The sequence below is a fragment of the Corythoichthys intestinalis genome, chromosome 15, assembly GCF_030265065.1.
Source record: "Corythoichthys intestinalis isolate RoL2023-P3 chromosome 15, ASM3026506v1, whole genome shotgun sequence".
In the NCBI taxonomy this organism is placed as follows: domain Eukaryota; kingdom Metazoa; phylum Chordata; class Actinopteri; order Syngnathiformes; family Syngnathidae; genus Corythoichthys; species Corythoichthys intestinalis.
In genome coordinates this window covers 46,700,362-46,712,796 of record NC_080409.1, presented here as the reverse complement: position 1 = coordinate 46,712,796, position 12,435 = coordinate 46,700,362, and the positions used below count along the sequence as shown (strand labels likewise).

The following is a 12,435-nucleotide window of genomic DNA, read 5'->3' as shown; positions in this document are numbered from 1 at the left end:
CCTCAACCATGAGAGACAGAATGTGGAGAAAAAAAAACAGAACATCACATTGTTTGATTTTTAAAGAATTTATTTGCAAATCATGGTGGAAAATAAGTATTTGGTCCATACCAAAAGTTCATCTCAATACTTTGTTATGTACCCTTTGTTGGCAATAACGGAGGCCAACCGTTTTCTGTAACTCTTCACAAGCTTTTCACACACTGTTGCTGGTATTTTGGCCCATTCCTCCATGCAGATCTCGTCTAGAGCAGTGATGTTTTGGGGCTGTCGTTGGGCAACACGGACTTTCAACCTCCTCCTCACCCCGTGACGTCAAAATGATAAGAAGAATGGGGAGTGAAAATCCCAGAACCACATGGAGGGACCTCGTGAATGACCTACAGGCTGTCAGGATTCTCAACTCTCTCCCTGCTCTGCCCTCGCTCCTCACATCCGCTCCATCTGGACTCTGACTTCCCAGTCCCACTTCACAAGCAACAGTCATTTTGCACGCAGTCACTTTACAATAGGCACCTTAAAACAGTTACTTTATACTCACTTTATAATAGTCATTTATAAATAGTCATCTAGTCACTTTATATAACCCTTTTTGCACAATCATACATGTTGGTATGTATGTATGTATGTATACGTGTGTGTGTGTGCGCGCGTGTGTGTGTATAGGACAAAACATTTGCACTATTGCAGTCTGCTACTTTTCCAGTACCTGTTTTTATTTCGTGTGTTTCACATTGTCAGATTGTACAGTTGTCTATTTTTATATATATTTATTTCTTTTATTTCATCTTTACTGCCACTGAGGTTAGAGAGTCACGCAATTTCAATTCTCTGTCTGTCCTTGCACATGTGGTAGAATTGACAATAAAGCAAACTTTGACTTTGACTTTGACTACAGAGAGCTGGGACCACAGTAACAAAGGCTACTATCAGTAACACATTGCACCGCCAGGGAATTAAAAACCTGCACTGCCAGACCTGTCCCCCTGCTGAAAAAAGTACACGTCCAGGCCCTTCTGCGGTTCACTAGAGAGCATTTGGATGATGCAGAAGAGGACTGGGAGAATGTGTTATGGTCAGATGAAACCAAAATAGAATTTTTTGGAAGAAACACAGGTTCTCTTGTTTGGAGGAAAAAGAATACTGAATTGCACCATGCCCACTGTGAAGCATGGGGGTGGAAACATCATGCTTTGGGGCTGTTTTTCTGCAAGTAGACCAGGACAACTGATCTGTGTAAAGGAAAGAATGAATGGGGCCATGTATCGAGAGATTTTGAGTGAAAATCTCTTTCCATCAGCAAGGGCATTGAAGATGAGACGTGGCTGGGTCTTTCAGCATGACAATGATCCCGAACACGCAGCCAGGGCAACAAAGGAGTGGCTCTATAAGAAGCATTTCAAGGTCCTGGAGTGGCCTAGCCAGTCTCCAGGTCTCAACCTCATAGAAAATCTGCAGAGGGAGATGAAAGTCCGTGTTGCCCAACGACAGCCCCAAAACATCACTGCTCTAGAGGAGATCTGCATGGAGGAATGGGCCAAAATACCAGCAACAGTGTGTGAAAAGCTTGTGAAGAGTTACAGAAAACGGTTAGCCTACATTATTGCCAACAAAGGGTACATAACAAAGTACTGAGATGAACTTTTGGTATTGACCAAATACTTATTTTCCACCATGATTTGTAAATAAATTATTTAAAAATCAAACAATGTGATTTTCGTTTTCTTTTTTTTTCCCACATTCTGTCTCTCGTGGTTGAGGTTTAACCATGTTGACAATTACAGGCCTCGCTAATATTTTCAAGTGGGAGAAATTGCACAAATTAGTGGTTTACTTAATACTTATTTGCCCCACTGTAAATAACACTATTGAAAAAAAAAAATTTTTTTAAATAAAAAATTGATCGGGGGCTGGACCAAATGTGGAGGCGGGCCATAGTTTGGGGACCCCTGGCCTAGAGCATCACTGTGACGCAGCACATAAAGTACCCTGCTGCGGTTGCATTCACAAGCTTAGCAGGGTGCGCTTAAAGCGGACCAAGACTCAGTTTGGTCCGAACTACAGTTCAGTTGCGCGTTCACATTTACAAACCGAAGCGGACTATTTGAGAAAAACAACTCTGGTCTGTTTCAAACGGACCAAACAGTGCTAGCATGAAAGCGCCCTAAGACTAAGACGAAAATTAAAAGGGCTGTCAAGAACAACACCGGTAGTACAGTGGAAACTTTAACATAAAACTGCTAGTGTGTTCCACTGAACGGAAGAGCTTAACACAAATACAGTGATATATGAGTAAAATGAGTTACGAGCTCGGTTACTGAAGAAATAAAATCAAGTCAAGGTACTACAGTCTACTGTAAAAAAAAAAAAAAACATACAAAAGGATCATATAAAAAAAATCTTTTGAGTTGGCTTTCTCTGTGTATCACCATTTACCAGCTTTTATTTGACATTAAAAACAAAGATGAATGACTATCACACTTGAAAAAGAACATAGAAAGTAGCATTTTGGAATGAAATATGTCGTGTATTTTAAGGACTGCAAATGAAAGATAAAGTTCACACGCGCGTGGGCGTCTCTGCTCTTTTGTTGACGGGTGGGATTTTTGGACAAAGCTGACAAGAGCTGACAGATGTGAGCGATTCATTTTACTTTAGTCTCGCTCCGGCTGAGATGTTGAGGGAAATGTCACATCAGAGCTAGCGAGAACAAAGACAAATCAAGACACAAAGAGAATTTCGCTTTTAAAGATAATGACTTGGAAGAAAGCTGATGCCATGTGTTTGTGTGCCCCAGAGATCCAGTTCCATTTATAGTCTTCACCTACCTAACATTTAAGTCCCATTTTGAACTCACTTACTCAGTGCCAGACCTTGATCTCACCGGCCCAGTCGCAAGTGGCGGCAGTGGCCGGCAGGACAGGATGTTGGGACACGCATAAGCACGGCTGTCGGTGTGCTTGCAGAGTGCGAAGTAGGCGAGCGTTGTGGTAGTCGTAGAAGTGGGCTGAGCCGGTAGAGCTGCCGGACGCTAGAAGAGTTCCATCCAAAGAGAATTCACACTGGACCGCATATCCCTCGACCTAAGAGAGTCAAAACTCACGTTATGCTTCCTAATTATTTTCCATGTCAAAATTGCATGCAGTAAAACTGTGAAAAAGTTGATTTTTATTTTATTACTCTCTTTTAATAAAGTTCAATACTATAGAGATCTATTTTCTCTTATTGGCAACATTAACTGGAGCCTAACCCTGGACTCATAATTAGACAATCACACTAACATTCACATTCATAGGACATTATCGACAGTAAAACTGTGAAAAGGCTTTTTTTAATAAAGTACACCAATATAGAGATTAGGGTTGTTCCGATCATGTTTTTTTGCTCCCGATCCGATCCCGATCATTTTAGTTTGAGTATCTGCCGATCCCGATATTTCCCGATCTGATTGCTTTTTTTTGCTCCTGATTCAATTCCAATCATTCCCGATAATTTTTCCCGATCATATACATTTTGGCAATGCATTAGGAAAAAAATGAATAAAACTCGGACGAATATATACATTCAACGTACAGTACATAAGTACTGTATTTGTTTATTATGACAATACATTTTCAAGATGGCATTTACATTATTAACATTCTTTCTGTGAGAGGGATCCACGGATAGAAAGACTTGTGATTTTGTATATTGTGACTAAATATTGCCATCTAGTGTATTTGTTGAGCTTTCAGTAAATGATACTGCAACCATTCCCCAATGCATGATGGGAAATGGAACCATGATGGGAAGTGGAACCATGACTGTGCGTCGTGCTACCAATGAATATATATTCTCTGCTTTGGGAAATAACTTAAGGAGTTAAGACAAAGATCAAATGCCACCTTGCTTCCCCACATTGCTTCCTATGATGTTTCTAATCATGGGGAGAGAGATTGCAAGGCTTTAGCCAATTGAAGAAAGGCTCCAAAGGCTGCCAAAATTCACTTTACTCATTTAGCGCTGCTTTTTATCTCTATGTAGGTAAAAGGGTGTCATTACAGATCGAGCGCAACAATGAGTGAGAGCGTCGTGCAGCGTATAAATTAATAGCGTTAATTATTTTAACGTGACACATTTGTAATAAATTAATAGCCTCCGTTATCGGAATATTTTTTGATAACCCTACCTTAAGCCTAAACTAAAGACTCAGGATGAGTGTAACATATTATGTCTGTAACGTTAAATACAATTAGAAAGCGATTTAATTAATATATGCAGTGCCTTGCAAAAGTATTGGGCCCCCTTGAATCTTGCAACCTTTCGCCACATTTCAGGCTTCAAACATAAAGATATGAAATTTAATTTTTTTGTCAAGAATCAACAACAAGTGGGACACAATCGTGAAGTGGAACAACATTTATTGGATAATTTAAACTTTTTTAACAAATAAAAAACTGAAAAGTGGGGCGTGCAATATTATTCGGCCCCTTTACTTTCAGTGCAGCAAACTCACTCCAAAAGTTCAGTGAGGATCTCTGAATGATCCAATGTTGTCCTAAATGACCGATGACGATAAATAGAATCCACCTGTGTGTAATCAAGTCTCCGTATAAATGCACCTGCTCTGTGATAGTCTCAGGGTTCTGTTTAAAGTACAGAGAGCATTATGAAAACCAAGGAACACACCCGGCAGGTCCGAGATACTGTTGTGGAGAAGTTTAAAGCCGGATTTGGATACAAAAAGATTTCCCAAGCTTTAAACATCTCAAGGAGCACTGTGCAAGCCATCATATTGAAATGGAAGGAGCATCAGACCACTGCAAATCTACCAAAACCCGGCCGTCCTTCCAAACTTTCTTCTCAAACAAGGAGAAAACTGATCAGAGATGCAGCCAAGAGGCCCATGATCACTCTGAATGAACTGCAGAGATCTACAGCTGAGATGGGAGAGTCTGTCCATAGGACAACAATCAGTCGTACACTGCACAAATCTGGCCTTTATGGAAGAGTGGCAAGAAGAAAGCCATTTCTCAAAGATATCCATAAAAAGTCTCGTTTAAAGTTTGCCACAAGCCACCTGGGAGACACACCAAACATGTGGAAGAAGGTGCTCTGGTCAGATGAAACCAAAAGAACTTTTTGGCCACAATGCAAAACGATATGTTTGGCGTAAAAGCAACACAGCTCATCACCCTGAACACACCATCCCCACTGTCAAACATGGTGGTGGCAGCATCATGGTTTGGGCCTGCTTTTCTTCAGCACGGACAGGGAAGATGGTTAAAATTGACGGGAAGATGGATGCAGCCAAATACAGGAGCATTCTGGAAGAAAACCTGTTGGTATCTGCACAAGACCTGAGACTGGGACGGAGATTTATCTTCCAACAGGACAATGATCCAAAACATAAAGCCAAATCTACAATGGAATGGTTCAAAAATAAACGTATCCAGGTGTTAGAATGGCCAAGTCAAAGTCCAGACCTGAATCCAATCGAGAATCTGTGGAAAAAGCTGAAGACTGCTGTTCACAAACACTCTCCATCCAACCTCTCTGAGCTCGAGCTGTTTTGCAAGGAAGAATGGGCAAGAATGCCAGTCTCCCGATGTGCAAAACTGATAGAAACATACCCCAAGCGACTTGCAGCTGTAATTGGAGCAAAAGGTGGCGCTACAAAGTATTAACGCAAGGGGGCCGAATAATATTGCACACCCCACTTTTCAGATTTTTTATTTGTTAAAAAAGTTTAAATTATCCAATAAATTTTGTTCCACTTCACGATTGTGTCCCACTTGTTGTTGATTCTTGACAAAAAAATTAAAATTTTATATCTTTATGTTTGAAGCCTGAAATGTGGCGAAAGGTTGCAAGGTTCAAGGGGGCCGAATACTTTTGCAAGGCACTGTGTATATATATATATATATATATATATATATATATATACACACACACACACACACACACACACACACACACACACACACACACACACACATATATACACACATATATATAATTCAAAAAAGGCATGGCCGATATTTTTTTGCCGATTCCGATACTTTGAAAATGACGTGATAGGACCCGAATGACTCTAATTAACAATAATAACGGAAGTAAATGAATGAGATTCCCATTCATTAGAGTGGGGAAAGATTTAAAATAGATGTGAGAAGAGATGAGACGATTACTCGAGTATTTGAAGTAACTCAATTTTAAAAATTGATCGAGGAATTTTTCTCCACCTCGAGGAATCATTTAATTTCACCAGCTCTAAGCATGACGTTTTGCTCAGACTACTTTTAATGCGGCACAACGCGCTGACGTCACGTACATACAGGAAGGAGGCGGCGAATATATTTGATTTCAACCCTGCATGAATATAGAAGTAACGATAAAGAAGCCGATGAAAACGAAGAGAAAGGCACCAAGAAAAAGCAGAAATGTGAAAAGTGTGAGAGCATTTCAAGCTGGAAACCAAGGCAAACACTGTTTCATGTACAGTGGTATGAAAAGTATCTGAACATTTTGGAATTTCTCACATTTCTGCATAAAATCACCATCAAATGTGATCTGATCTTTGTCAAAATCACACAGATGAAAAAAACCGCGTCTGCTTTAACTAAAACCACCCAAACATTCATAGGTTTTCATATTTGAATGAGGATAGTATGCAAACAATGGCAGAAGGGGGAAAAACAGGTAAGTGAACCATCACATTTATTATTTTATGGCCCCCCTTTGGCAGCAATAACTTCAACCAGATGCTTTCTGTAGCTGCATGTCAGTCTGGCACATCGATCAGGACCAATCTTGGCCCTTCTCTACAAAACTGCAGCAGTTCAGTCAGATTCATAGGATGTCTGGCATGAATTGCTGTCTTTAGGTCAATGCGCAGCATCTCGATGAGGTTCATGTCTGGAGTTTGATTTGCCCACTCCAGAACCTGTATTTTGTTGTTCTCAAACCATTCTGAAGTTGATTTACTTCTAAGGATGAATGCCGCAACAAAACAATCATCCAAATTCTAATTTTTTTGGATGATTGTTTTGTTGCAGCATTCATCCTCTTTTTAGCCTTAACTTGTCTGACAGACGACCTCAGGTTTTCCTGCAAAACATCCTGATAAACTTTTGAATTCATTCTTCCATTAATGATTGCAAGTTGTCCAGGCCCTGAGGTAGCAAAACAGCCCCAAATCATGATGCTCCCTCTACCATGCCTCATAGTGTGGATGAGGTGTGGACATTGGTGAGCTAAGTTACATTGTTCCTCCACAGATGAGGCTGTGTGTTACTCCCAAAAAATTTAACTGGTTTCACCAGTCCACAAAATATTTTGCCAAAACTGTGGAGTGTCCAAGTGCCTTTTTGCGAACATTCAATGAACAACAATGTTATTTTTTAGACTGCAGTGGCTTCCTCTGTGGAGTCCTCTCATGAACACCATTCTTGGCCATGGTTTTACATGTAGTTGATGTGTGCAGAGATATTGGACTGTGCCAGTGATTTCTGTAAGTCTTTAGCAGACACCCTAGGGTTCTTTTTTTACCTTTTCTGAGTATTCTGCACTGACTCTTGGCGTCATCTTTGGTGGATGGCCACTCTTTGGGAGAGAAGCAACAGTGCCAAACTCTCTTCATTTGTAGACAACCTCTCTGACTGTCGATTGATGAACATCCATACTTTTAAAGATGGTTTTGTATCCTTTTCCAGCTTTATAATCCTTGGTCGCAGGTCTTCAGACAGCTCTTTTGACCGAGCCATGATGCACATCAGACAATGCTTCTCATCAAGAGAATTCTTACCAGGTGTGGGTTTTATAGTGGGCAGGGCAGGTTTAAAACTACTCATCAGTGATTGGGCACAAACCTGACTTAAATTGTTTGGTAAAAATTGGTTTTAATTGCTCTTTAAGTTTCCTTAGGCAGAGGGTTCACTAACTTATTTTCCCCCTTCTGTCATTGTTTGCACGCTGTCCTCATTAAAATATGAAAACCTATAAATGATTGGGTGGTTTTAGTTAAAGCATACACTGTTTTACATCTGTGTGATTTTGACAAAGATGAAATCACATTTGATGGTGATTTTATGCAGAAATTTGAAAAATTCCAAAAGGTTCAGATACTTTTTCATACCACTGTATTCACTGTAAGACAGCACTTGCATACCACTGCAGCACATCTTCAATACTGCAGCTCCACCGAAGGCTTACTCCAGTTTACTCTGAGAGCGGAAGAGCATACTCGGGATAAGGTAAAATTAAGTTAACGTAGCGCTAATAAATAAATTTAACGTTACTGTACCTTGCTAATGTAACGTTAGCCCTGCGAGGGCTAGGTTTCTATTAATTATGACTACTGTCGATGGGTGGCTAACGCGTCTTTCATACTGGCTTCATTTAATCTGTAAAAACACTGCGCTGTCGAGTGATGAGGATGTAAAATTAAGAAAATACAGCTAACTGTAAATTTTAGCTCAGTAGTCAATGATGGATAAAACACCAGGTAGCACTGGTGTCTTAAAACTTACCTAGAACTTAAAATTAGTTTGACACAAATGGAAATTCAAAGATCATAAATTTTTGAGTGCAAGCAGTGAATTTGTCGTTGTTTTTGTTCTAGACACACCTGAGATGCAATAATGTACATCTAAAATAAAGCCATTAATTGTCTAGAAATGGCTCAATATTAGGTGAAATCTCTTGTTTTCTCATGTATATTAGTTGCTCCTTACCCTAAAATATATAAATGTAGATCTATCCGATTAGTTGATTAATCAATGGAATTTTCAGTAGAATACTCGAATACTAAAATATTCGAAAGCTGCAGCCCTATTTATAATGCTGGGCTACAATAAGGCCCCTGGTTGAGCTTACGTTTTCATACCCTGGACTGGTAGCCAGCAAGTTACACTCACATTCACATCAAAAGAACATTGTGGACTCCCAAATTAGCAAGGAAAAGGGGTCTGTAAACTTAAAACTTAACTTAAAACCTAAAAGCAATAGACTCGCAATTGTGCCAGATGTGCTAAGTGCTAATCTCAAGTGCAAACATACAGTATGATTCATACTTAAATATTTTTTTTAATCTCGAGTTACATGGGTAAAATATGTAAAATAAAACTTCAATCACGTTTTAATAATAATTTCAGTTTTAATGAAAGGCCCTCTTGAATGACAAACCGTACCAAAAAAGTGAAATTAAAAAGACATTATGATCATGCTGAGATCTCATTATCTGATTTAATGTATCCCCTGGTGGGATACAATTAAAATATGAAGTGTTAGTATGTAATGTAATGCACTGCCTTGCATGCGAGTTCATCATCATCCACTAGTGAAGCAGAAATATTGAATTGCACTTAGTGTGTTTGTGCTAGTGGAGGGTGTTGGGGGGCTTTGAACCTACATGTTGATTTCTGACTTACGACATTTCCATTGCATACTTTTAATTACTCGTCTGTGACAACATGACTTTTTTCACCATTGATCTGTGCGAATGCCACTCCCAACGTTGCCCCTGAGGCAAGTGTGATTGCTGACCTTATGTCCTTCGTAACGTCGCTTCTTGTTCATCCTGTAGGGTCGTTGGGAGGAAAACACGGCCACGTAGTCGCCGTTGGTCTGGGCTACAAAGGAGTCCTCGTGCGGGTGGAGAGCTAAGCTGGGGCATGTGTAACGCTCCTAGAAACAAGTCAGGAATCAGATTACCGTATTTTTTGGACAAAAAGTCGTTTTTTTTCATAGTTTGGCTGGGGGTGCGACTTATGTGTGAAATTATTATATCATTTCACATGTTATTTTGGTGTTTTGGAGTGACACTGATTGTTAGGTAAACTTGTTAGCATGTTTTTTATGCTATAGTTATCTGAATAACTCTTAATAGCCATGTTACGTTAACATACAGGCCACGTTCGCATTTCGTTGTTCATGCATCATGTAACATCTTCATACTGTACACTTATTCAGCATGAAGTTTTCTATTGTATTTTCATTTTAAATTGCCTTTCAAGATGACATATCTGTTCTATGTGTTGGATTTTATCAAGTAAATTTCCCCCAAAAATGCGACTTATACTCCGGTGCGGCTTATATATGTTTTTTTCCACTTCGTTGAGCAGTTTATGGCTGGTGCGACTTATACTCAGGTGCGACTTATAGTCCGAAAAATACGGTAGTATTTTTAACTCATATGCTGCCATTGACATAAGTCTAATCTATTTTGACTAAGCGGGGCTTGCAGTGAATAATCAGTTTTATGGGTTTTCTCTTTGCGAATGTTATGTATGAACATAAATACAGTGCTACCTCAAGATACGAAATTAATTCGTTCGTAGTGGCTTTTGTATTATGATTTTTTTTTTTCGTATAATGAAATGCATTTTACATGTAAATCACCTCATTCGTTCCGAGCGCTACTAAAACACCGCGTTAAATTTGCTTTTATGTCCTCATGTCCAATACACTCAATTGCCACTATGGCGTGACAAAGTAACTAGTTTGTTAGGTTGCAGCTCATTCTACAGACGTTATCAATTAACTACTCGAGCCCGTAGCAAACACAGAGTGCTAAAAGACCAGCTAACATTGGCAGTAATAACTTGCTATTTAATCTTACTGTTTGTGCCTTGATGAAAGTAACACCTGTAAGTGATATTCTTTTATTTCATATTCATGAGTTACAATACTGCATTGCTGCGAGCGGCAATTATCTATTACAGTACGTATTATCGTCCGTACGATGAATCATTTGAAGGGAAAAAAAAACTACAAAATTTTTGCGAAATGAATTTTTCATTTACCAATGCTTTCGCATCTCAAGGTACTACTATACTATGTATTAATGCTGCAACGATTAATCAATTAATTCGAGTAATTTGATTCGAAAAAAGCTTCAAATCAAATTTTGCTGCTTCGAGTATTAGTTTATTTAGAGTGGAGTTTTAAAGGTTTGTTTTGAAAGTGTTTGCATTTAGTTTTATTGATTTGGGTGAATACATTACCCTCTGGCCCAACAGTGAATATGACATAACTAATTTAACATGGCTGAGTCCAGCTGCTTCCTGTTAAGACCAACATAAGGTAAGTTTTTGTTTTAGCTAATAGGTTTTAGTTTTTTTTTTTAATGTATTTGTTATGTAGTTTGTAGGTATATTTAGCTGTTTTTTGTGGGAATATTAGTTTAAATGATTTGTTAAGTGCATTGAAGAAAAAAAAAAAGCATTTTATAGCATTTAAGATAGCGGACTTTTGCTATGCAAGTTAGCCAATTGTTCTTTTGTTGTGCTTGGATCTTCATTTATTTATCTATTTTTAATATTGTTTGAGGCCAAACTCAGGTATTATAATTTATTTTAAATGAAGTGCAATTCTGCATTGTTTGCAGAAATTTCTGCAAATATTTTTATCTTGCATTCGCATTTAAGGCTCTTTAGAAAGCGCCATCTTAGCAAACCTTTGTTTTACATCTTCTAAAATTTATTCTGCAACACATTAAATGTTCCTAATCTGATAACTCGATTATCAGAACTAAGTAGTCGATGGATTAATCGACTACTAATATAATCGATAGCTGCAGCCTTACTATGTATCATCAAACTTTGAGGCTATCAAGTTTATACCTGTATATAATTAATCATAAAAGGCATCCTGTACATAAAATGGTTACTGGTATCGCTCCTAATCATTATGCTTACATGGTAGATCTGGTTGGAGATTTTGGCAGTGGTATGAAAGTCCCATGCGATCAGGGTACGGTCTGCTGAGTCCCTGCTAACACAGTCCGAGCTTGTGATGATGTCCAGGCCACCTCTCAGAAAGAGAATGTCCAAAGTCTGTTGGATTCCTGCTTTGTACACTTTAACGATCTGGTGTCAGAAAAAAATTGGTTGTTAAAAAAAAAGTAACATGACAGTGAAAAGTCTGGTGACGGTCATGTGAAAAAATTAGGACACCTCATTAAATATTCAGTTCTGTATCAAGAAATGTTCACATATCAATGTCTGATCTTGTTTTTCTTTATGTCTGGAAAAGAAAGTGTTTAATTGCAGGTAAACAACAACAAAAAAACATTGTTTTACTAAATAAACCAAATATATCAACAGAAATGCATATTCTAACTGAGGAAAAAGTTAGTACACCCAACCCCCTAATAGCTAGTGTTACCTCCTTTGACTGAAATAACTTCAGTGAGATGCTTTTTGTAGCCATCTAGCAGTCTCTGACATCGGTCTGAAGAAAGTTTGCCCCACTCCTCAACGCAGATTACTTCTAGCTGTGAGATGTTTGAGGCATTTCTTGCACGTACAGCCCGTTTCAAGTCACCCCACAGCATCTCAATGGGATAAAGATCTGAGTTTCGACTCAGCCATTTCAGGACACTCCATTTCTTCCTTTTCAGCCACTCCTTGGTGGATTTACTTGTATGTTTTGGGTCATTGTCATGTTGCAAGG

At 38.8% G+C, this 12,435-nt stretch overlaps 1 protein-coding gene across 3 annotated transcripts in view; it reads right to left on the bottom strand.

Annotated features, from left to right (window-relative positions):
• wdr25 (WD repeat domain 25) overlaps positions 1-12,435 on the bottom strand; it is a 76,561-nt gene that overhangs the window by 9,517 nt on the left and 54,609 nt on the right. For all 3 annotated transcript variants that reach the window (XM_057860432.1, XM_057860433.1, XM_057860434.1), the window contains exons 5-7: positions 11,679-11,849; positions 9,526-9,666; positions 2,862-3,083 (exon numbers count right to left, since the gene is read on the bottom strand). In XM_057860432.1, the coding sequence (XP_057716415.1) occupies positions 2,862-3,083; positions 9,526-9,666; positions 11,679-11,849 (534 nt within the window). The remainder of the gene's footprint in view (positions 1-2,861; positions 3,084-9,525; positions 9,667-11,678; positions 11,850-12,435) is intronic.